A 26,806-nucleotide genomic window follows, 5' to 3' on the forward strand; every position below is an offset into this window, starting at 1 on the left:
CACAGATTCACCACTCTCTGTGTGAAAAATGATTTTCTCATCTCGGTCCGAAAAGATTTCCCTCTTATCCTTAAACTGTGACCCCTAGTTCTGGACTTCCCCAACATCGGGAACAATCTTCCTGCATCTAGCCTGTCCAACCCCTTAAGACTTTTGTAAGTTCTTACCCTTACAGACAGCACCGTTAGTTCGAATCCAACCCGGGTCTCTGGCGATATGAGGCAGCAACTCTACCGCTGCGCCACCGTGCAGCCCCTTAAGGGATCGTTTGCTATGTCGCTCTTCCAGGGAGATGCTAAATGCATTTCGTTGTCTCTGTACTGTACACTGACAATGACAATTAAAATCGAATCTGAATCTGAATCTGAATCTTAAGTGCTGCTATCCCTGCTGTTGCTATTTTTCTCATTTCTATATCAATGGACTGAATCTTTAACCCTGCCTACTTGCCCCCTGCCCCTGCAGGAAGTTTGGAGATGTGTGCATTGTTTTTAAATAGAGAAAACCTGCACTGTATAAAAATGAGCGGAAGTTTCTTGAAGCAGTTTGGAAAAGCAGCATTTGGCAAGGCGGGAGTGGAATGTGCGTGCGGTGTTGGTAGCTGTGCTCGCGATGATCAGAGGCCGTTGATGCTGTTTCCTTGCTGCATCTGATCTTCACGCTGCTGCATCCACTCAGGCTTCTTAATCCCGTCACAGAGTAACTGCAGGGGCTGCGTCTCTGAACTGTCACGCCGGGCACCGACTCATCTAGAGGCGGATGAATCACTCCCCGGCACATCAAAGTTTTAAAATATAATTAATTAATGAAAGTGCCCTAATTGCTGCCAATGTCATTTGCGGAGGTGAAATTAATAATTGTTCTGAGATATTTGCAGGCATATAGTTCCCATAGGCAGTGGTTCTAAAAATTGTCTGTGTGGCAGAGGAAGGCTGTTTGTTCCAATCAGCAGAAAAACATCTCCAGTCCTTTCATTTTAAATCTTGTGCCCATCATTCCAATTCCTTTGGGCACAGCGGTAGAGTTGCTGCCTCTCAGCGCCAGAGACCCAAATTCCATCCTGACTACGGGTGCTGTCTGTACGGAGTTTGTACATTCTCCCTGTGACCGCGTGGGTTTTCTCCGGGTGCTCCGGTTTCCTCCCACACTCCAAAGACGTGCAGGTTTGTAGGTTAATTGGCTTTGGTAAAAAAATTGTAAATTGTCCCTAGTGTGTGTGGTGGGATAGTGCTAGTGTACGGGGCGATCGCTGGTCGGCACGGACTCGGTGGGCCAAAGGATCTCTTTCCGCGCTCTATCACTAAAGTCTACAGCCTTAAGCCCCTGTCCTACTTAGGAAACCTGAACGGAAACCTCTGGAGACTTTGCGCCCCACCCAAGGTTTCCGTGCGGTTCCCGGAGGTTTTTGTCAGTCTCCCTACCCGCTTCCACTACCTGCAACCTCTGGCAACCACCTGCAACCTCCGGGAATCGCACCGAAACCTTGGGTGGGGCGCAAAGTCTCCAGAGGTTTCCGTTCAGGTTTCCTAAGTGGGACGGGGGCATTAAGGGCCTGTCCCACTTGCGTGATTTTTTTCGGCGACTTGCCCGGCACCCGTCATAGTCGCGGCAGGTTGCCGAAAATTTTCAACATGTTGAAAATCCAGCGGGGACCAGAAAAAGGTACGACTCTTTGGGGTGACTACTCACGACCCATACAGGCGTCACCTGCCGTCTATTTCAGCAGCGACCAGAAAAAAAGGTACGACTCTTTGGGGTGACTACTCACGACCATACAAACGTCACCCTGCATTTGCACTTACTACTAACAACAGGAGGGGAAGCATCGCTTGTCTGTAGCATATTTATGCCGCTCCTTGAATATGTCTCACAGTATGTTGCAGCCAACCAAGTATTTTTGAAGAGCAGCCACTATTGTAATGTTTTCAAGAACCGTGGCCAATTTGCACACAGCAGCGCCCACACACAGCAATGTAGTAATGATTAAATAACCTGTGTCTTCAATAACATTCAATGAAGAATAAATATTGCCCATGGTTCCAGGGAAAACTCCACTGCTCTGCTTTGAACATAGTCACATGCACTTCCGAAGCTTGTACTCGCTAAAATTTAGAAGATTGAGGGGGGATCTTATAGAAACTTACAAAATTCTTAAGGGGTTGGACAGGCTAGATGCAGGAAGATTGTTCCCGATGTTGGGGAAGTCCAGAACAAGGGGTCACAGTTTAAGGATAAGGGGGAAATCTTTTAGGACCGAGATGAGAAAAACATTTTTCACACAGAGAGTGGATGAATCTGTGGAATTCTCTGCCACAGAAGGTAGTTGAGGCCACAGTTCATTGGCTATATTTAAGAGGGAGTTAGATGTGGCCCTTGTGGCTAAAGGGTTCAGGGGGTATGGAGAGAAGGCAGGGATGGGATACTGAGTTGGATGATCAGCCATGATCATATTGAATGGCAGTGCAGGCTCGAAGGGCCGAATGGCCTACTCCTGCACCTATTGTCTATGTTTCTATATTTCTAAACTGTTGCATTCACCTCTGCCCCATAGCGGACTTTAGTCCTTGTCTCTGGAACTGATGCGCTACAAGGCTGAGAACTATATTCTGCACTGCAGATGCTGGAAAAAGTGCCGTTTTTTGTAAAACTGGTGAATCTGTGGCTGTAGAGGCCAGGTCAGTGGATAATTTTAAGGCAGAGATGGATAGACTCTTGATTAGTACTAATGTGTCGGAGGTTATGGGGAGAAGGCAGGAGAATGGGGTTTTCGGAGGGAGAGATAGACCAGCCATGATTGAATGGTGGAGTAGACTTGATGGGCCGAATGGCCTAATTCTAGGCCTATTCCTTCTGACGTGATTAGTTTCACATCGCTAGGTAGACAAAAATGCTGGAGAAACTCAGCGGGAGAGGCGGCATCTATGGAGCGAAGGAATAGGTGACGTTTCGGGTCGAGACCCTTCTGGAAACTCAGCGGGTGGGGCAGCTTCTATGGAGCGAAGGAATAGGTGACGTTTCGGGTCGAGACCCTTCCGGGTCTTGACCCGAAACGCCACCTATTCCTTCGCTCCATAGATGCCGCCTCTCCCGCTGAGTTTCTCCAGCATTTTTGTCTATATTCTGCTCTGTGTGTATCTTTTCATTTGCTCCACCTAGTGTACTGGAGTTTGGCTTGTGATTGTACTAATGTACAGTATTACTGATTTGATTACAAAACAGAAGCTTTTCACTGTACCTCGGTACACGTGACAATAATAAACCTAAACCTACACCTTTAAGTTTAGTTTAGAGACACAACACAGAGTCCACATGGACCATCGATCACCCATTCACACTAGTTCTACATATTCCCACGTTCTCCTCCTCTCCCTACATACTAGGGGCAATTAACCTACAAACCAGCCTTTGGGATGTGGAAGGAAGCTGGACAATAGACAATAGACAATAGGTGCAGGAGTAGAGGCCATTTGGCCCTTCGAGCCAGCACCGCCATTCAATGTGATCATGGCTGATCATCCCCAATCCGTACCCCGTTCCTGCCTTCTCCCCATATCCCCTGACTCCGCTTTCTTTAAGAGCCCTATCTAGCTCTCTTTTGAAAGCGTCCAGAGAACCGGCCTCCACCGCCCTCCAAATCTGAGGAGGAATTTCTTTAGTCAAAGGGTGATGAATCTGTGGAATTCACTGTGGAGGCCAAGTCAATGGATATTTTTTAAGGCAGAGATTTATAGATTCTTGATTAGTACGCGAGTCAGGGGTTATGGGGAGAAGGCAGGAGAATGGGGTTGAGAGGGAAAGATAGATCAGCCATGATTGAATGGCGGAGTGGACTTGATGGGCCGAAGGGCCTAATTCTTCTCCTATCCCAATTGCCGCTGTGCTGGCACTGGCAGTTTAAGAAGATGAGTCATCACCTCTTGCTCATGAGCAGTGAAGAAGGGGCAAGATATGCTGGTGACACTCGCATCCTGAAGAATGAATTAACAATGACCCAAAAGCCCTAATTCTATCCTTGAGTGAAAACCTAGCTTGCAGCAGCAGCAGCAGCAGCAGCAGCAGCAGCAGCAGCAGCAGCAGCAGCAGCAGCAGCAGCAGCAGCAGCAGCAGCAGCAGCAGCAGCAGCAGCAGCAGCAGCAGCAGCAGCAGCAGCAGCAGCAGCAGCAGCAGCAGCAGCAGCACAGCAGCAGCAGCAGCAGCAGCAGCAGCAGCAGCAGCAGCAGCAGCAGCAGCAGCAGCAGCATCATCATCACAGGCAACATTCAAATACACAAACTATGCCTACAATTCTGCAAGACAGTAACAAGAAACAAGACTATGCAAAAAAACAAAACAAGACTTTACTGCAAAACACAATTAGAAAATAGACAGTAGTACCAGTGGTGGTCTCTAGTGGTCTATTGTCAAGGTAGGATCAGGTCTGAAGAAGAGTCTCAACCCGAAACGTCACCTATTCCTTTCCAGCTTTTTGTGCCTATCTTCGGTTTAAACCAGCATCTGCTGTTCCTTCCAACACATTCCCTCCAGTCCTTGATTCCCCGACTCTGGGCAAAATTCATCCTATTCTCCTTGTGATTTTGTACATCTATATAAGATCATCCCTCAGCCTGATACGCAGCAAGGAATAAAGTCCTAGCCTGCTCCACCCAAGGAGTACTAGCTTCAAAGAAGTCCTTCTGCAGTTGTACAGAGCACTAGTGAGACCACACCTGGAGTATGGTGTGCAGTTTTGGTCCCCTAATTTGAGGAAGGACATTCTTGCTATTGAGGGAATGCAGCGTAGGTTTCCAAGGTTAATTCCCTAGATGGCAGGACTGTCATATGATGAGAGAATGGAGCAGCTGGGCTTGTACACTCTGGAGTTTAGAAGGATGAGAGGGCATCTCATTGAAACTTATAAGATAGTTAAGGGTTTGGACACGCTAGAGGCAGGAAACATGTTCCTGATGTTGGGGGAGTCCAGAACCAGGGGCCACAGTTTAAGAATAAGGAGTAAGCCATTTAGAACGGAGATGAGGAAACACTTTTCTCACAGAGAGTGATGAGTCTGTGGAATTCTCTGCCTCTGAGGGCGGTGGAGGTGGGTTCTCTGGATGCTTTCAAGAGAGAGATAGATAGGGCCCTTAAAAATAGCGGAGTCAGGGGACATGGGGAGAAGGCAGGAACGGGGTACTGATTGGGGATGATCAGCCATGATCATATTGAATGGCGGTGCTGGCTCGAAGGGCCGAATGCACCTATTGTCTATTGTCTATTGTCTATTATTGAGTCTCGTTATCTGTGTTGGTTCTTACCTGTATTGGCTCTAACCTCTCCCATAGTCCTGGCCCTCGTGTCCTGGCAACATTCCGCGTAAATCTTCTCTGCACTCTTTCTTGCTTCATATCCCAAAGCTCCTGACACCCAATGAAACACCTTTGTAACGGTGCCTTGCCAAGTTCAGTTTAGTTTATCGTCACATGTTTACGAGGAAGAGTGAGAAGATTTTGTTGCGTGCTGTCTGATCAGTACAACCGAGCCACATACAGTGTACATGATACATGATAAGAGAATAACATTTACTGCAAGTGCAGGGGGGGAGGGGGGGGTCACTCTCTTAAAGGTGCTATATAAATGCAAGCTGTTGTTTCTGTCAAAGTAGAATGAAAAGTCAAAGGAGGAATTCATTGAGCAATACTATATTAAATACGGGAGAGAATTTTTAAATTAGGCCAAGGCAGCGAGAATAATGAGATAATGTTAAATTGGGCAGAAATGCGAATGTTTCTTTACTCAAGTGAAGGTAAGACATTGGGGATATTCCACATGCAGCTGGATGTTACAGTTAGAGAGGCAGCATGCCCTGCATGAAGAACATCAGCATCCCTGGGGCTTTTTGCTCAGGTTATTAGTTCTTATGGATTTAATTATAGATCTCCTACTTATTGCTTTCATAGTTATTGTAACAAGGTGCTGCGTCAATACCCAGCCACAGTCATTACTCCACCTGCCCATTGTTCTCACATCTAATTCATCTCAACGTTAACCTGCACCATGGTTGCTGCAACATTTTCTTTGTACTTGATGTATTGATCAAAGTTTGCAAGCAGAAAACAGCAATTCAACAGTATTAACTCTGCACCTGCCTTTATCACAGAGTCCCTTTCCCCACATAAAGCTATCGATCTCTAGCTTGAATGAGACCAGTTCACGCGCGGACTTGGGTGGGTCAGTGGTGCATCAGTAGTGTTCATTGCAGTGGAACTCATGGCCACAGACGGCTGCGGGGGCCAAGTCAATGGATATTTTTAAGGCGGAGATTGTTAGAAACATAGAAACATAGAAAATAGGTGCAGGAGTAGGCCATTCGGCCCTTCCAGCCTGCACCGCCATTCAATATGATCATGGCTGATCATCCAACTCAGTATCCCGTACCTGCCTTCTCTCCATACCCCCTGATCCCTTTAGCCACAAGGGATCACATCTAACTCCCTCTTAAATATAGCCAATGAACTGTGGCCTCAACTACGTTCTGCGGCAGAGAATTCCACAGATTCACCACTCTCTGTGTGAAAAATGTTTTCCTCATCTTGGTCCTAAAAGATTTCCCCCTTATCCTTAAACTGTGACCCCTTGTTCTGAACTTCCCCAACATCGGGAACAATCTTCCTGCATCTAGCCTGTCCAACCCCTTAAGAATTTTGTACGTTTCTACAAGATCCCCCCTCAATCTTCTAAATTCTAGCGAGTACAAGCCGAGTCCATCCAGTCTTTCTTCATGTGAAAGTCCTGACATCCCAGGAATCAGCCTGGTGAACCTTCTCTGTGCTCCTTCCGTGGCAAGAATGTCTTTCCTCAGATTAGATTCTTGATTAGTACGGGTGTCGGGAGTTATGGGGAGAAGGCAGGAGGATGGGGTGGAGAGGGGAAGATAGGTCAGCCATGATTGGATGGTGGAGTAGACTTGATGGGCCGAAAATCCTAAAGGGCCTGTCCCATGGCGATTTTTTTCGGCGACTGTTGGCATCGTTGATTGATGTATCAGGTCGCCGAAAATGTCGCGGCGTGATGATGTATTGACGCGCGGCGTTGCATCAAGCGTCGCAACGTTTTTTTTGTCGCCGCTGGCGTTCAAAATCTTTCGGCGACCCTGATAGGTCAGTCAATGATGCCGGCAGTCGCCGAAAGAATTGCCAAGTGGGACAGGCCCTTAATTCTACTCCTATAATTTATCAATTTGTGAACTTATGATTCACTTCTCATACACTCAACTTTCCCAAATTATTCCAGTCTTAAGAAGGGACCGCGGACCATGGTCTCCTGGGAAGCTGCCTGACCCGCTGAGTTACTCCAGCACTTTGTGTCTTTTTCCCCCTAAATCTTTCTTAATTTCCTCTTTGATTATCCATTCTGGCCTCTTGACAACAATAGACGCTAAACTCACTGGCCTGTAGTTGCATCCATGTGGCTTCAACCTCGCTTCGAGCGAGGGAAAGAAAGAGGCAGAGAGGACAAGAAAAAGACTTTACTGAAAATCAGGAAGAAAAGCTGTCAGAATTACAACTCGATACACGGGGCAGTCACGGTGGCACAGCGGTAGAGGTGCTGCTTTACAGCATTTGCAGCGCCAAAGACCCAGGTTCGATCCCGACTACGGGTGCTGTCTGTGTGGAGTTTGTACGTTTTCCCCATAACCGCGTGGGTTTTCTCCGAGATCTTCAGTTTCCTCCCACACTCCAAAGGTTTGTAGGTTAATTGGCATGGCATTTGTAAATTGTCCCTAGTATATGTCGGGCATTGTTAATGTGCTGGGATCACTGGTTGGTGCAGACTCGATGGGCCGAAGGGCCTGTTTCCACTCTGTATCTCTAAACCAAACATGCACAGAGTACCTGCCAAAAGTGTTAGCGTGTAATTGGTAATTAATAGATTCATCATTCATTATATAGATCGCATCCTTGATGACAATCTTTTAACAGGTTGTAAAATTTGTAAACAAATTCCAGCAGCGGCACCCTAATTAATTGTGTAATTGAAATTCCATTTCAATTAAAAATGTCAGAATGTCTGTGTTGCAATTATCCAAACAGTAAAAGACAGAGCAACTTCTGTGAATGAGAAAAAACTTTTCCAAGAAGCATCAACTCACATTGTGTGATCTCACTCATCGTATCTGAACTATGGAAACAAGGAACTGCAGATGCTGGTCTACAAAAAAAAAACAACACAGAGGGCTGGAGTAACTCATCGGGGTCAGGCAACACCCCTGGAGAACATGGATAGGTGATGTTTTGGGTCAGACCCTTCTTCAGACTGATTGTAGGGAGAGATATAACGGGATGAGAGCAGGAGGAAGAGAAAGTGAGGCAGGTAACTCACCTGTGTCCACCCATTACCTGACACCCAGGCAGGTTTGCTAGTGCCACACAGGTGGGTTTAAACACCATTGGCAGGGGGGGCGGAATCAAATGCAGAACTGAGGCAGGAAGTTTAGTTCAGAGATACAGCGTGGAAACAGGCGCTCTGACCAGTGACCTGAGTGCGCTCTGAGCAGTGATCACCCCGTATGCTAACACTGTCCTATCCAAGGAGAGCTAGCAGACTGAATAGAGAATGATCAAGTATTAAGTATCAGGGCCTGGGCCTGAATAGAGAATTGGCTTGATTGGAGGAAGCAGAGGGTGATGGTGGAAGGTTGTTTTTCAGACTGGAGGCTCGTGACCAGTGGTGTGTCTCAGGGCCCGTCGCTGTTTGTGGTTTATAGCGACGATTTGGATGAGAATGTAGAAGGCTTGATTGGTAAGTTTGCAGATGAGACTAAAGTGATTTGTATCTTAGATAACAAATGTGGTTATCAAAGATGACAACAGCATCTTGATCTCTTTGCAAAATGGATTGAGGAATGGTTAGTGGAGTGTAACACAGATCAGTGGGAGGCCAAACCAGGTCAGGACCTTCACAATAATTGGCAGGGCCCAGGTGAGTGCAGAGCAGAGGGATCTAGGAGCGCAGGTAGATAGATCCTTCAAAGTGGCATCACACAGGGTGGTCGGGGGAGTCTTCAGTACATTGGCCTTCATCAGCCAGGGCAGTGAGTATAGAAGTGGAATGTTATGTTGCACTTGCACTAGATGTTGTTAGGGCAGCATTTGGAGTCGTGTGTTCGGTTTGGGTCAGCCTTCTCTAGGGAGGGTGGAGTTCATCTGGAGAGAGTGCAGATGAGGTTGCCTGGACTTGCTGAGCTGCAGAGAGACGTTGTGCAGGCGAGGACTTTATTCCCTGGAACTCAGGAGGCTGCGGGATGATCTTATAGATCATCGATATAAGATCATAAGGGGAATAGGTCGAGTGAATGCACAGAGCCTTTTACCCAAAGGGAAATCAAGAACCAGAAGATTAACTACAGGTTAAAGGTGAGAGGGAAAACTAAGAGGCAACCTTTTCACACAGAGGATGGTGGGTGTATGGAACGAGCTGCCAAAGGAGGTAGTTGATGCAGGTGCTATAACAACATTTAACAGACATTTGGACGGGTACATGGATAGGACATGTTTAGAGGGATATGGACCAAACGCAGGCAGATGGGACTAGTGTAGATGGGGCACGTTGGTCGTTGTGGGCAAGTTGGGCCGAAGGGCCTGTTTCCATCCTGTATCGCTCTTATGAGCCTGTTCGAGGGAGTCGTGAGACCAAAGTTGTTTTTCAACAAGGGAGAGGGAAATAGTGAAGATGTCATAGCATGAGTTGGTAGGCATGATCTGTCTTTGAAACATTGAAGAGCAGAACAGAGCCGTTGGCTACAACTCGTAAAATATTCATCAGGATTTCTCTCTTTCATTTCACTCCATTTCATTTCATTTCCCATTTCACTCTTCATTAGTTTTATCCAAACCGTCTTGTCAGTCGATCTGTTTGCATCTGTGAATGTGTCATCACTCCTGTCCACTGCTTTGCTTTGCTATCTCCGGGCAATTCCTACATTGCCCATCGCATGAAAAGTCCTTTGAAAATCAATATAATTACTTCTCAAGAGGAGCTCTTTGCCATTATTGGTTCATTTTATGCTCCAGTTGAAAGTCACCCTTTAAAAGCATAGAGAGGGTAGAAATAGGGGGCTGGGACGCTGAGCGAAGACTCAGGAGGTGGGAGAAAAGCAAATGCTAAAAGGCAGAGAATTAGCGAGAGAAAAAACTGCAGATGCTGAGAATTAAAATAAAAAGAGTAAATGCTGGAGCAAAGAAAAAACTGCCCGAGGAACTCAGTCAGAGAGAGGAAGACAGCGGCTTCATAAAGGTGTTCATGTCTGAAGAAGGGGCTGGACCTGAAACATCACCTATTCATGCACAGTGGTAGAGTTCCCGCCTTACAGTGCCAAGGATCCAGGTTCGATCAAGTTGGGTTCGATCCGGGTTTGATGGCATCAAGTTGGGACAAGGGGAAGGACAGCGGGATCTGGGGGTCCTTGTTCATCCGTCTATGAAAGTAAGCATGCAGGTACAGCAGGCAGTGAAGAAAGCCAATGGCATGTTGGCCTTTAACACAAGAGGAGTCAAGTATAGGAGCAAAGAGGTCCTTCTGCAGTTGTACAGGGCTCTGGTGGTGAGGCCGCACCTGGAGTATTGTGTGCAGTTTTGGTCCCCTAATTTGAGGAAGGACATTCTTGCTATTGATGGAGTGCAGTGTACAGATATGGGGAGAAGGCAGGAATGGGGTACTGATTGGGGATGATCAGCCTTGATCGCATTGAATGGCGGTGCTGGCACAAAGGGCCGAATGGCCTACTCCTGCACCTATTGTCTATTGTCTATTGATCCTGACTATGGGAGCTGCCTGCACGGAGTTTGTACATTATCCCTGTGACCACGTGGGTTTTCTCCGGGTGCTCCAGTTTCCTCCCTCTAGTATTTAACATGGGGTGGGAGATTGCAATCTTCACGTGGTCCACCCTGTTTCGACTAATGCAATCAACCTGGCGTGCACAAACAGTTAGATCAAATAGAACAAGTCGACCTGCAACTTTAGGCTGTGCACGCCATGTGCAAGAAGAAGAAATATTTAATATTTCCAGCCTGGGAAATGTTGAGACTGCCTTTCCTATCCATGACTCTTGTAATTTTAATATTCTTCTATCAGCTCTCCCCGCAATCTCCAGCGTTCCAGAGAAAACAGTTCAACTCCGGCCACCTCTCCCCGTAGCTAATACCAAGGTAATCCAGGCACCATTCTGGTAAACCTCATCTGCATCATTTCTAACGCCTCCTCAACCTACCTGCAACGGGGCAATCAGCACTGATTGGATCGAGAACTGACCAGTCTATTCATGGGAGATAGACACAAAAAGCTGGAGTAACTCAGCGGGACAGGCAGCATCTCTGGAGAGAAGGAATGGGTGACGTTTCGGATCTAGCCCCTTCTTCAGACCCTTCTCTGTCCCCTCTCCAGCTTGGCAAGATCTTTCCTATAACATGGTGCCCAGAGCCAATAACTAAATGCGGCCTCAGGAACGAATGCCTGATACAACTGCAACATGACCTGGTTAGGGGACAAGGGGAAATGAGAGATATAGACAATGATGTAGAGAGATAATGAACAATAGATGAAATATATGGAACAAAGTGACAATGATAAAAGGAACAGGCCATTGTTAGCTGTTTGTTGGGTGAATTCATGTCTATTCATGGGAATGTCCTGTTCGTGATGTTAGCTGAGCAGGCATTTTGAGATTACACAAGTACAGATAAACGATGTACAGGTTTAGCAATGTTACTGTAATGCTTTGAATTCTCATTGTTATTGTCTATTATTTGTTTTATTAGGACATAAAGCCGAGATTAAAGCACTTTGCAGCATGTGTACTTGACAACAAATGCCTGATCAAGCGTGCGATGTTATGTACAGTATATATTAATGCAGTATAAAGCTCTAATACTGTAGCTTAATATCACCCATTCGATCCAAGTCAATGGATATTTTTACAGCAGAGATAGATAGATTCCTGATTAGTATGCGCGTGTCAGGGGTTATGGGGAGAAGGCAGGAGAATGAGGTTAAGAGGTATATACAATTATGAGAGGCATAGATAGGGTAAACAGTCAGATTTTTTTTTCCAAGCATGGAAATTATTTTTCCCGGCTGTGGAAAGCATCTTGTCCGGAAATATTACCATCTGGTTTGGGAATTGCTCTGCCCGGGACAAGAAGGCTCTGCAGAGAGTTGTGCGTTCGGCTGAACGCACTGTGGGAACTTCACTCGCCACACACCCCCCCTCCCTGCAGGAACTATACATCAGGAGGTGCAACTCCAGAGCCAATAAAATCATGGGAGACCCCTTCTACCCCTGCAACCGACTGTTCCAGCTGCTACGGTCAGACAAACGCCTCCGTTGCCATGTGGTGAGAACGGAGAGGTTGAGAAGGAGTTTCTTCCCAGAGGCCATTCGGACTGTAAACTCCTATCTCACCAGGGACTAACATTACTGAACCTTTTTCCTTCCGCCCACAATATTTAATATGTAAAAGAATATGTGATTCTGTTTGTACTTTGTTTGTTTGTTTGTCTTTTTGCACAAAGTCCGCGAGCATTGCCACTTTTCATTTCACTGCACATCTCGTTTGTGTATGTGACGAATAAACTTGACTTGACTTGACATGTCCAACTCGAGAAGGTGTGGCTCTAAGGTGAGGGGCAAGGGTTTTACACAGAGGCTGGTGGGTGCCTGGAACGTGCTGCCAAAGATGGTGGTGGAGGCTGACACGATAGTGGTGTTCGTGGAGCTTTCAGACAGGCACGTGTATTTTCGGGGAATGGAAGGATATGGAAGGAAGATGAGATCAATTCAGGATGTTTGTGTTTCAATGAAACTAGGTACATGATAATAAAGTACCACTGAATCACTGAGTAGACACAATCATTGTGGGCCGAAGGGCCTGGTCCTGTGCTGTACTGTTCTACGTTCTACATCTCAGAGAAAAACCAAGTTGAGTTTTGAGAACTGAAAGCCCCTCAGATGTGTCGAAGACCTGAATCTGATAGAAACATAGAAACATAGAAAATAGGTGCAGGAGTAGGCCATTCGGCCCTTCGAGCCTGCACCGCCATTCAATATGATCATGGCTGATCATCCAACTCAGTATCCTGTACCTGCCTTCTCTCCATACCCCCTGATCCCTTTAGCTACAAGGGCCACATCTAACTCCCTCTTAAATATGGCCAATGAACTGTGGCCTCAACTACCTTCTGCGGCAGAGAATTCCACAGATTCACCACTCTCTGTGTGAAAAATGTTTTTCTCATGTCGGTCCTAAAGGATTTCCCCCTTATCCTTAAACTGTGACCCCAAGTTCTGGACTTCCCCAACAACGGGAACAATCTTCCTGCATCTAGCCTGTCCAACCCCTTAAGAATTTTGTAAGTTTCTATAAGATCCCCCCTCAATCTTCTAAATTCTAGCGAGTACAAGCCGAGACAGGGCTTCTTCTTTAAGGACATGCCCTATAAAGGGAGATCCACTTTGACAACAGATATTTTCTTTTCCTCTACATAGAACATAATACATAGAGCACTACAGCATAGGAACAGGCCCTTCAGCCCACAATGCCCATGTGAACATGATGCCCAATTAACACACCACCTCTTCCTGCTTACGGTCCATATCCCTCCATTCCCTGCATATCCATGTACCTATCCAAAAGCCCCTTAAAAACACCACTATCATATCTGCCACCACCACCACCCCTGGCAGCACCTTCCTGACACCCACCATTCTCTGTGTAAAACACTTGCCACAAATATTAGTTTAGTTTATTTTATTGTTTATTGTCACGTGTGCCGAGGTGCAGTGCAAAATTATTGTTGCGTGCTAACCAGTCAGCGGAAAGACATGATTACAATCGAGCCATTTACAGTGTATAGACACAGGATAAAGGGAATCAAAGATAGTCCGAGGGTCTCCAACGAGGTAGATAGTAATTCAGGACTGCACTCTAAAGTTGTTAAACTTTGTCCCCCTTAACTTTAAAGCTATACCCTCGTGTCTTCAACATTTCCATGCTGGGATACCAAGTGTGTAACACACTTCTCTGTGTAAAACGTGTGTGAAAGAACTGCAGATGCTGGTTTAAATCGAAAGTAGACACAAAATGCTGGAGTAACTCAGCGGGACAGGCAACATCTCTGGCAAGAAGGAATGGGTGACGTTTCGGGTCGAGACCCTTCTTCAGACTGATGTCAGGGGAGTGGGCAGTACAGAGATAAAATGTAGTCGGAGACAGTAAGACTGGTGGGAGAACTGGAAAGGAGATGTATAACCAACATCACCGTTCCACTTTGCCCGCCTCATTGTAAAGCTACACTCTCTTGTCTTCAACATTTCCAGCCTGGGATAAAGGTTCTGACTGTCTACCCTATCTATGCCTTCCATAATTTGGTATCATTCTATCGGGTCGCCGCTCAGTCTGGGGCACTGTGAGTGACTGAGCAACTTGCCGTTACAACGTTGCCTTCTCTGTTCCAGGGGTGTGGTTCGGATTGACTTCAGCCTCGACAGCTTGGACATTGACCAGTGCTCCAGTGGTGATGGGTGGTTTGCTGATTCACATCGGTGTGATGTCAACACCACACAGGTAGGGCAACCGCGGCCTGGCACTGGAGCCGGTGGGAGTTACCGTGCCCTTGTGGCTATCGGGACGATCAAACGTGTGATTAAAGTTAACATTTTCGTTTAGTTTCCCTTAGATATACAGCAGGGAAACAGGGCCTTCGTCCCACCGAGTCCGCGCCGACCAGCGATCCCCGCACACTAACACTATCCTACACACACTAGCGACAATTTACACTTATACCAAGCCAATTAACCTACAAACTTGTATGTACGTCTTTCGAGAGTAGGAGGAAAGTGAAGATGTCGGAGAAAACCCGCGCAGGTCACGGGGAGAACGTGCAAACTCCGTATAGACAGCACCCAAAGTCAGGATCGAACCCGGGACTCTGGCGCTGTGAGGCAGCAACTCTACCGCTGCGCCAACATGCCGCCATAAAGCATGAAATGTACCATACCGTTTACTGGGAAATGATTTGACTGGAATGGGATCATGGTCCACCACGAGTTTCTGGCAACTGATGCAACCCCCCCCCCCCCCCCCCCCCCCCCCCCCCCCCCCCCCCCCCCCCCCCCCCCCCCCCCCCCCCCCCCCCCCCCCCCCCCCCCCCCCTTAATGTGAACACGGATTGAGAAGTCTCAGCCCACGGAGTTATTTCAGAGATATCTCATCAATCCTATTCCTGATCCCAACAACCTATTCACTTGCACATGCTCACTACGATTCTCCTGCCACCCGCCCACATACAGCGATGCAGCGGGTAGAGCTGCTGCCTACCAGCGTTAGAGAGACACGGTTCGATCCTGACCTCGGGTGCTGCCTGCGTGAAATTTACGTTGTCCCTGTGACCGCGTGGGTTTCCTCCGGGTGCTCCCGTTAACTCCCTCGTCCCAAACACGCACGTGTTTATAAGTTAACCAGCCTCTGTAAATTGCCCCTTGCTGTGTAGGGAGTGGATGTAAGGAAATAAAGAACAATGAATTTAGAAGAATCGCTAGAATTTAGAAGATTGAGGGGGGATCTTATAGAAACTTACACAATTCTTAAGGGGTTGGACAGGCTAGATGCAGGAAGATTGTTCCCGATGTTGGGGAAGTCCAGGACAAGGGGTCACAGTTTAAGGATAAAGGGGAAATCCTTTAGGACCGAGATGAGAAAACATTTTTTACACAGAGAGTGGCGAATCTGTGGAACTCTCTGCCAAAGAAGGTAGTTGAGGCCACAGTTCATTGGCTATATTTAAGAGGGAGTTAGATGTGGCCCTTGTGGCTAAAGGGATCAGGGGGTATGGAGAGAAGGCAGGTACGGGATACTGAGTTGGATGATCAGCCATGATCATATTGAATGGCGGTGCAGGCTCGAAGGGCCGAATGGCCTACTCCTGCACCCTATTGTCTATGTTTCTATGTTTCTATGAATGAAAGGTATGCAAAAAAGTAACGATGACACAAGAACAGGCCATTGTTAGCTCCGTGTTGGGTGAAAACGAGTAGCTGGTGGTGGTGGTATGTCTCCACATCATTGTCTATATCTCTCGTTTCCCTTTCCCCAGACTAGTCTGAAGAAGGGTCTCGACCCGAAACGTCACCCATTCCTTCTCTCCAGAGATACTGCCTGAGTTACTCCAGTTTTTGCGTCTATGTGAGGTTGGCAGGTTAATTGGCTGAGTATGGTTGTAAATTGTCCCTAGTATGTGTAGGATAGGGTAAAGGGTCTGTCCCACTTGGCCACTTTTATCGGCGACTGCTGGCGATCATTGACTGAAGTATCAGGTCACCGAAACATTTGTAGCGTGATGACTGGTGATGCCAAGTGTCGCAATGTTTTTTTTGCCGCCGCTGGATTTTGAGATGTTCAAAATCTGTTGGCGACACTGTTATGATGCCGGCAGTCGTTGAAAAATTCACCAAGTGCGACAGTCCCTTAAGTGTGTGGGGGTCGCTGGTTGGCATGGACCTGGTGGACCGAAGGGCCTGTATCTTTAAACACAATGAAACTAAACTAAAGGCAGCAGGACTCCCATATAACATAGAATACCTCTGCATCAACAAAACCTTGCTCAATATCTTTGCTGGTATGTTTTAGTTTTAATGTCAAAAACTATTTCTCTAAGAATATTTCTTTTTTTTAAATAATGCAGCAAAATATCACGCTTGAGCCTTGCCTTGTTATTCGGCTAATGTAGTAGAACCCTTCTGTGAATAGAAATCATTCACAAAGTCAACAGTAGCTAAGATCTCATTTCCTCTGCAAACTAATACGATTTGCAATTTCACCATCGCTTATCTCATTACGGTAATATTACATTCAGCCCGGCAACCAACTGGAAACAAGACAGCAAAACAAACAAAAAAACATTCAGGAAGCTTTCAGAAACATCTCCCCGTGAGTGTGGGATCTGGCAACACGAGTAGACACAGCGGGAGCGAAGATGTGTGGTATGTTTGCCTTCATCGGCCAGGGCATTGAGTATAAGAATCAGGAACACATTGCAGCTTTATAGGACATTGGCTAGGCTGCATTTGGAGTATTGTGCACAGTTCTGGTCTCCCCCATTACAGGAAGGATGTGCAGGCTTTGGAGAGGGTGCAAGAAGAGGTTTACCAGAATGATTCAATGAATCAATGATACGGGTTTCGGCCCGAAACGTTGCCTATTTCCTTCGCTCCATAGATGCTGCTGCACCCGCTGAGTTACTCCAGCCTTTTTGTGTACCTTCGATTTTCCAGCATCTGCAGTTCCTTCTTAAATACTTTTTCATCACATGCACAGTGAAATGCTTTGTATTGCAGACAACCCGGTGAAATCATACGGGCACAGTGGCGCAGCGGTAGACCGCCGGAGACCCGGGTTCAATTCTGTCCACGGGGTGCTGTCTGTACGCAGTTTGTACGTTCTCACCGTGACCCGCGTGAGTTTTCCCCGAGGTCTCCCATTTCCTCCCACACTCCAATGACGTGCGTGTTTGTAAGTTAAATGGCTTGATCAAAATGTAAATTGTCCCTAGTGTGTGTGTGTAGGGCAGTGTTAATGTTCGGAGATCGCTGGTCGGCGCGGACTCGGTGGGCCGAAGGGCCTATTTCTAAACAAAACTAAACTAAGCAGTCCTCACCTAGACAGTCCATAAGTACAACCACGTTTTGGCGCTGACAAAGTCACAAAAGTTCACAGATCACTCCGATGTGGCAGATTGACTGAGGAGGAGATGGCAACCTAGATAGATACGAACGAGACAGGGACGGATTTCTCACCCACCCCCCCGAGCAGAGAAAGTATCTTTCAGCAAATGATTTTGAAAAGGATGGAATAAGTTCCAAGCCAGTGTCACACGCCTTGGATCACCAGCTACGTTGCCTTTGAACTGAACATCAGAGTCAATATTTTGTGCTCAGTCTTAATCTGACATTTTGAAAGCCTGTGATAATAATGAGTAAAGCCATTATTATTTATTTTATATGATTCACAGATGTTCCTTTGGCATGTATTGTTCATTTAAATCCACATCACAGAAGTCAGCATCCCACACACGGGAGATTGGACATAGGACTTGTGGGGATTTTAACAATGTACGTTGCTAGTCTGTGTCGGAAGGAACTACAGGTGCTGGAGAACCCGCAGGTCTCCGATGCTGTAAGGCAGCAACTCTACCGCTGCGCCACCGTGTCAGATTTGGCTCTGAATCAGAATTACAGCGCCAGAGAACCCGTTTCGATCCTGACTCTGGGCGCTGTCTGTACGGAGTTTGCATATTCTCCCCGTGACCGTGTAGGTTTTCTCCGGGTGCTCCGGGCTGCCGCCCGCACTCCAGAGGACATGCAGGTACGTCGGTCAATTGGCATTCGGTAAAATTGCAAATTGGCCGCAGTGTGTGTGTGTGTGTGTGTGGGACAATGCCAGGGTACGGGGGCGATCGCTGGTCGGCGCGGACTCGATGGGCCGAAGGGCCTGTTTCCGCGCTGTATTTCTAAAGTCTAAAGTCAGGAGCCAGTGGAAGCGGGTTCAATAATAATTTTCAAAAGGTAAACACCCAATAAGGAGATGCTTGTCAAACTGAGGAAGGCTAATTGGCGTCACTTGAACAGAGGCTGCCAGGCAGAATAGATTTGCTTCGATGCCTCTGTTGCCGTGGTCTTCAATGCCCGGAAGTGAGCAAACATCTGATTGCAACATATTGCACTGATTTATTTCCCTTAATTGCTTCCTGATCACAAATCATAGCGGCGGGGTTTGCCTTTCAATTAAAATCTATCCGGGTGCTGGAAAGCAGCTTAATATGAAAACCATTAAAAATGAATTAGTATTACGGAGCCTGGAACTGTAACATGTATTGAGAAAAAGCTATCAGTTCTGATGCACAGGGTTGGTGGGGCAGGGAGGTGAGGGGCTAGTTGGGGTTTTTTGCCTCTCGCCCACCCTTTCATCGCCCACTGCAGTTACTGCAAACGTACATCTTGACAACAGTTCATAAGTTCTAGGGGCAGAATTAGGCCATTCAGCCCTTCAAGTCTAGTCCGCCATTCAATCATGGGTGATCTATCTCTCCCACTCATCTCCATTCTCCTGCCTTTGCCCCATAACCTCTGACACCATTTTTAATCAAGTATCTATCGATCTTTGCCTTCAAATTATCCATTGACTTGGCCCCCGCAGCCGTCTGTGTCAATGAATTCCACAAATTCACCACCCTCTGACTAAAGGAATTTCTTCGCAACTCCTTTCTGAAGGAATTTCCTTTAATTCTGAGGCTGTGACCTCTGGTCCTCGACTCTCCCACTGGTGGAAGCATCTGCTGTATCCAGGCCTTTCACAATTCACCATTCATAATGAGGTTTTCCCCTCATCCTTCTAAACTAATAAGAAGGCCTTATAAGAAGGCCTGTTCCAAACTTCTGAGCTGTATTGAAGGCTGATGCCAAGTTTGCTGTTGTGTCAGTGAGTTTGGCAATATATCGGTATAGATAAGGTAGACAGTCAGAACTTGTGTCCCAGGATGGAAATGTAAAAGACTAGAGGGCACAGCTTTACGGTGAGAGGGTGAAAGTCTAATGGAGATTTTAGTTTAGTTTAGTTTTGTTTTGTTCTGGGATGTCAGGACTGTCTTATGAAGAAAGACTGGATAGACTTGGTTTATGCTCTCTAGAATTTAGGAGATTGAGAGGGGATTTTATAGAAACTTACAAAATTCTTAAGGGGTTGGACAGGCTAGATGCAGGAAGATTGTTCCCGATGTTGGGGAAGTCCAGGACAAGGGGTCACAGCTTAAGGATAAGGGGGAAATCCTTTAAAACCGAGATGAGGAAAACTTTTTTTCACACAGAGAGTGGTGAATCTCTGGAACTCTCTGCCACAGAGGGTAGTTGAGGCCAGTTCATTGGCTATATTTAAGAGGGAGTTAGATGTGGCCCTTGTGGCCAAGGGGATCAGGGGGTATGGAGAGAAGGCAGGTACGGGACACTGGGTTGGATGATCAGCCATGATCATATTGAATGGCGGTGCAGGCTCGAAGGGCCGAATGGCCTACTCCTGCACCTAATTTCTATGTTTCTATGTTTAGAGATACAATGGGGAAACAGGCCATTGAGTTGGCACCGACCAGTGATCCCGCACATAAACACTATCCTGCAACCACGAGGGACAAGTTAGAATATTACCAAAGCAAATTAGCCAACACACCTGCACGTCTTTGGAGTGTGGGAGGAAACCGGAGCACCCGGAGAAAACCCACGCAGGTCACTAGGAGAACATGCAAACTCCGTACAGACAGCACCCGTAGTCAGGATCGAACTCGGGTCTCTGGCGCTGTGAGGCAGTCACTCTGCCGCTGTGCCACCGTGCCTGATGTGCGGGGCACCAGTCACCCCTACTCTCAGCATCCCTCATCTCCACCACCATAAACAATCAATTCAATCTCAAGAATATTTATTTCAAACAAATCTTTTGAAAGAACGATTGTAACTTTCTATCATCCAATCACACTTACAAGGTCACAGCCAAAGAAAGGGAAATGGGAATTGTCACATCTTTGCCTTAGATGTGTAATAATAATAACACTGACACAATATATATACATCCCTTGGTCTCCATGTTCATTATCTCCCCAGGCCAGGGCCTCCTGCCTTGGCTTACACAGGGCACATATCATCTGACCACCAAGTCAGCTGATACAAAGGTCAAGATATTTGCATATCATTATCATGACTCATCGTCGTGACAGGAATAAGCTGGTCCGGATGGCACGGTGGTGCAGCGGGTAGCGTTGCTGCCTCACAGCACCCGAGAGACCCCGGTTCGATCCTGACTTCGGGTGCTGCCTGCGTGGAGTTTGCACGATCTCCCTGTGACTGCGTAGGCTTCCTCCGGCTGCTCCCGTTTCCTCCCACATCCCAAAGGCGTGCGGGTTTGTAGATTAATTGGGCCTCTGTAAATTGCCCCCCTGTGTGTAGGGAGTGGGTGAGAGAATAGGATAGCATAGAATTAGTGGATGGTCGGCATGGACTCGGTGGGCCGAAGGGCCAGCCTCCACGCTGCATCTCTGAACTAAGTTAAAACTAGATCACGCATCGGAAAGAACTGCAGGTGCTGGTTTGTACCAAAGTGCTGGAGTCACTCAGCAGGTCAGGCAGCATCTCTGGAGAAAAAGTACCCTCCCTTCAGACAACTATATCACCACAGATTTGCTGGGCCACATATTCCCGCACGGCTGACATAGATTCTATGTAAAGACGTGCAGGTTTGTAGGTTAATTGGCTTCTGTAAATTGTCCCTAGTGTGTGGGATAGAACGGGTGTATGGGTGACTGCTGGTCAGTGTGTGGGCACATTGGGCCAGTTTCTATGCTGTATCTTTAAACTAAACAAGACCAAATTGTAAAGGCTTTTTCGAACTAGTAATAGTAATGATGAAATGTTTCAGGGTCTTTGTGTCTGATTCAATGTCTGATTTCTGATTTCTGTCTGCTTTGAGTTTAGTTTATTCAAGCCAAGTCACATTTATTTATATAGCACATTTAAAAAAAAACAACTCTCGTTGGCCAAAGTGCTTTACATTTGTTATAAGAATAGTCTAAACAAACAAACGACATACATATATACATATAGCCCTCGCTCAGTGGACGTCAGGAAAGGCTTGGGAGTATAGATAAGATTTTAGTCTTGGCTTAAAGGAGTCGATGGAGGGGGCAGTTTGTTCTGATGGGAAGGGGGATGCTGCTGTTCCACAGTCTAGGAGCTGCAACCGCAAAGGCGCGGTCGCCCCTGAGCTTATGCCTAGACCGCGGGATATTCAGCAGCCCCAAGTCGGCCGATCTGAGGGACCTGGAGGTGGAGTGGTGGGTGGGAAGACTTTTAATGTAGGAGGGGGCAAGCCCATTGAGGGCTTTGTAGACATAGAGGAGGGTCTTGAAATGTATACGGAACCGCACAGGGAGCCAGTGGAGAGAGGCCAGGATCAGGGGGATGTGGCCCCTGTTTCGGGTGCCCGCCAGGAGTCTCGCTGCGGCGTTTTGGACCAGTTGCAGGCGGGACAGGGAAGATTGGCTGATGCCAGTGTAAAGGGAGTTGCAGTAATCTAAGGCGGGAGGAGATAAATGTGTGGATGGTCTTTTCGAGGCCATCATAGTGGAGGAATTGTTTTATTTTAGCTATCGTCCGAAGCTGAATCGTGTACGTGTACCGAGGTACATTGAAAAGCTTTTGTCGCAAGCCCACCAGCCAGAGGAAAGATGATACATGGATTACAACCGAGCCGTCCACAGTGTACAGATACATGATGAGGGAACAATGTAGAATCTAAATGATGTTTAATGCAAGGTAAAGAGTTGTCGCTCTTTGGGCGACTACTCACGGCCATACAGGCGTACCTTTTTCTGGTCGCCGCTGGATTTTCGGCGACCTGCTGCGACTGTGACGGGTGCCGGCAAGTCGCCGAAAAAAAATCACGTAGGTGGGACAGGGCCTTAGCAACATATAAAATCTGTTACTCTGTGAAAGGACATTGTTGCCATAGAGGGAGTACAGTGAAGGTTCACCAGACTGATTCCTGGGATGGCAGGACTTTCATATGAAGAAAGACTGGATGGACTTGGCTTGTACTCGCTAGAATTTAGAAGATTGAGGAGGGATCTTATAGAAACGCACAAAATTCTTAAGGGGCTGGGCAGGCTAGATGCAGGAAGATTGTTCCCGATGTTGGGGAAGTCCAGAACAAGGGGTCACAGTTTAAGGACCGAGATGAGAAAAAATAATTTCACACAGAGAGTGATGAATCTGTGGAATTCTCTGCCACAGATGGTAGTTGAGGCCAAATGGGACTAGTTAAACGGGGGCCCCTTGGTCAGCATGGCCAAGTTGGGCTGAAGGGCCTCTGTGTGACACTATGGCTCTATGTTACAACAAGAGGAACTATAGAGAACGGACACTTCTGCTGTACGGGGTAATAAGTTTAAGGACAGTTTTCGGGGGTGGGGGGGGGGGGGGGGGGGGGGTGGAGGTAGGGCTGTACCTGGTGACGATCTCCTGGGAGGTGTGGGGTCTCGCAGTGTACAAATCTACTGCCTGACCATATAACCATATAACAAATACAGCACGGAAACAGGCCAACTCGGCCCTTCTAGTCCGTGCCGAACACTTATTTTTTCCCCCCTAGTCCCATAGAAATTATCTACCTGCCCTTCACTCACCGATTCCATAACCATAACCTGCCTTCTCCCTCCATTCCTTTTCCCGTCCCTCTTAAATATAGCCTATCCAATACCCTTGTTTCCAGAGATTCAACTCTCTGTGTGAAAAAATCCATAAATCGAACCTCGAACCTGCCTCCACCACCTCCACTGGAAGCTCATTCCACACAGCCACCACTCTCTGAGTAAAGAAGTTCCCCCTGACTTGAATTAAAAAAGCAGGGGGATTCAGAACATGATGATGGGCTGAATGAAATCCTCGCGATCTGTGGTGAAATGAGCCTCGGTAGTTAGTGAGAGAAATGAGAGAGAGAGAGAGAGAGGAAAGAAAATGATGCTTTAAAAACAATCAGCATCAGAGCTGGCCTCATCTGTCAGAGACTCGATGTAAAAGCTGATTTGGAGGCACAGTTTGTAGATGGGCAAATGATTGCAGACTGGTCATGTTATTGTGATGTCTGTAAATATCAGGCGGGGAAGGGTTAGTTGCTTTTCTCTGTGCCAAATGACTCATCTGTTATAGAGAATGAGGGGAATAGGCAGAAAGCTTCAGGGATGTATGTGTCTGTGTCGACATGACAGACCCAGCAAGCAAGAATGCAACAACTATTTATAAGTGATGCCGTTTGCAGTAAATCGTGGCCGCTTTAGCAAATGGAGCTTTAAGCGACGTTGTCATGGTTACAAGGCAGTTATCTGTCTCTGTCGGCAGTGAAAGATTGAGAATGTTAATTGTGCAGTGTGTGATGTTCATCATACCTGTGGTCAAACACTGGATATATTTTAAAGGGAAGTTTGAAATAAAAACCCAGATTATTAGTTCTGGAGGCGTTGTGTTCTGGTCAAGATGTACCCGAGTGTAGATCCCACCCACTGGGGTATGGGTCAATAGACAATAGTCAATAGACAATAGGTGCAGGAGTAGGCCATTCGGCCCTTCGAGCCAGCACCGCCATTCAATCTGATCGTGGCTGATCATCCCCAATCAGTACCCCGTTCCTGCCTTCTCCCCATGCCACCTGACTCCGCTATTTTTAAGAGCCCTATCTAGCTCTCTCTTGAAAGCATCCAGAGAACCGGCCTCCACCGCCCTCTCAGGCAGAAAATTTCACAGACTCACCACTCTCTGTGAGAAAAAGTGTTTCCTCGTCTCCGTTCTAAATGGCTTACTCCTTATTCTTAAACTGTGTGTGGCTCCTGGTTCTGGACTCCTCCAACACCGGGCGGGAACCTCTTCCACCCCTGCAACGGACTGTTCCAGCCGCTACGGTCAGGCAAACGCCTCCGTTGCCACGCAGTGAGAACGGAGAGGTTGAGAAGGAGTTTCTTCCCAGAGGCAATTCGGACTGTAAACGCCTTTCTCACCAGGGACTAACTCTACTGAACGTTTTTCCTTCTATGATTTATTATGTAAAATACTATGTGTGTTATGATTGTGTTTATAATTTGTTTGGTTGTTTTGTTGTTCCGCGAGCATTGCCACTTTCATTTCACTGCACATCTCGTATGTGTTGTGACAAATAAACTTGCTTGACTTGACTTTACTTGACTAGTGTGTCCAAGCCCTTAACAATCTTATATGTTTCAAAGCAAGAGATGTCCTGTATTGACGGGGGGGCACAGTGGCACAGCTGGTAGAGTCGCTGCCTCACAGCACCAGAGAGCCAGGTTCGATCCCGACCTCGGGTGCTGTCTGTGTGCGCAGTTTGTACTTTTTCACTGTGACCGCGTGGGTTTCCTCCGGGTCTACCGATTTCCTCTCACATCCCAAAGACGCAACGGGTTTGTAGGTTAATGTTCCTCTGTAAATTTCACAGGGAATGCATGTTGAAAATGCGGTAACATAGAACTAATGTTCAAGTTCAAGTTCAAGTTCAAGTGAGTTTATTATCATGTGTCCCTCTATAGGACAATGACATTCTTGCTTTGCTTCAGCACAACAGAACATAGTAGGCATTGACTACAAAACAGATCAGTGTGTCCATATACCATTATATACGTATTTACACACATGAATAAATAAACTGATAAAGTGCAAATAACAGATAATTGTTTATTAATAATCAGAGTATTGTCCGAGCCAGGTTCAATAGCCTGATGGCTGTGGGGAAGTAGCTATTCCTGAACCTGGTTGTTGCAGTCTTCAGGCTCCTGTATCTTCTACCTGAAGGTAGCGGGGAGATGAGTGTGTGGCCAGGATGGTGTGGGTCTTTGATGATACTGCCAGCCTTTTTGAGGCAGCCATTGCGATAAATCCCCTCGATGGAAGGAAGGTCAGAGCCGATGATGGACTGGGCAGTGTTTACTGCTTTTTGTAGTCTTTTCCTCTCCAGGGCGCTCAAGTTGCCGAACCAAGCCACGATGCAACGGGTCAGCATGCTCTCTACTGTGCACCTGTAGAAGTTAGAGAGAGTCCTCCTTGACAAACCGACTCTCCGTAATCTTCTCAGGAAGTAGAGGCCCTGATGAGCTTTCTTGATAATTGCATTAGTGTTCTCGGACCAAGAAAGGACAAAGGACATATATTGTCACATACACCAAACGGTGTGGTGAAATTTGTCTTGCCATGCAGCACACAGATAAAGATTAGACATAACAATTAAAGAAATGTAACAATAAGCATAAAAACATCCCCCCACAATGGTTCCCACTGTGGGGGAAGGCACAATGTCCAGTCTTCAGAGATGTGCACGCCCAGGAATTTGAAGCTCTTGACCCTTTCAACCATCGACCTGTTGATATAAACGGGGCTGTGGGTCCCCCTCCTACTCCTTCGGGTGATTGACGGTGAGAGTGGACTTGGTGGTGGCCACAATGAATGGCCTGTTTCCATGCTGTGTTTCCAGAAAGTGCTATCCACGTTTTTTAATCCAAGCCAGCTGGATGATTTGCGCATAGCAGGATCGCACGCCCACACTCTCCTGGTGACCAGGTACAGGCAGTCCAGGCTTACCAACGAGTTCCAGCCCCAACATCTCTCCCTAAAGCCCATGTCATAAACACCCATTCTTTCCCACAACCACTTTTTAAATCTGTCCTCACCTTCTCCATCATGGTCTGGTTGGGCTCAGCCACCAAGCACGACACCTGGAGGCTGCAGCGAATGGTCCGATCAGCAGAGAAGGTTATTGGCTGCGACCTTCCCTCCGTTGGCGAACTGTACACTGCAAGGGCCAGGAAGCGAGCGGGCAAGATCATCTCTGACCCCTCTCACCCTGGCCACAAACTCTTTGAATCACTTCCCTCTGGAAGGCGACTCCGGACTGTCAAAGCTGCCACAGCCCGACATAAAAACTGCTTTTATCCACGAGTAGCAGCTCTACTCAACAGCCAAAAATCTGTAGCCTCCTATTGCTCTGGAATTTTATTTAATTCATATGTTTAATCAATATTGTTTTGTTATTAATGTTTAATGTTTTATGTATCATTCTTAACTGTCACTGTATGTCTTGTTGTCACTTGTGGGTGGAGCACCAAGGCAAATTTCTTTGTATGTGAATACTTGGCCAATAAACTTATTCATTCATTCAAATTAAGTCAGACAATGCAGGAAATA

The 26,806-nt window shown here is 46.9% G+C and overlaps 1 protein-coding gene across 1 annotated transcript in view; it reads left to right on the forward strand.

The window, feature by feature from the left end:
• gpr179 (G protein-coupled receptor 179) overlaps window positions 1-26,806 on the forward strand; it is a 71,304-nt gene that overhangs the window by 5,085 nt on the left and 39,413 nt on the right. The window contains exon 2 of the mRNA XM_055656839.1: window positions 14,489-14,597. Coding sequence (XP_055512814.1) covers window positions 14,489-14,597 — 109 coding nt within the window. The remainder of the gene's footprint in view (window positions 1-14,488; window positions 14,598-26,806) is intronic.

This window comes from Leucoraja erinacea, chromosome 27 (assembly GCF_028641065.1).
Source record: "Leucoraja erinacea ecotype New England chromosome 27, Leri_hhj_1, whole genome shotgun sequence".
In the NCBI taxonomy this organism is placed as follows: Eukaryota; Metazoa; Chordata; class Chondrichthyes; order Rajiformes; family Rajidae; genus Leucoraja; species Leucoraja erinaceus.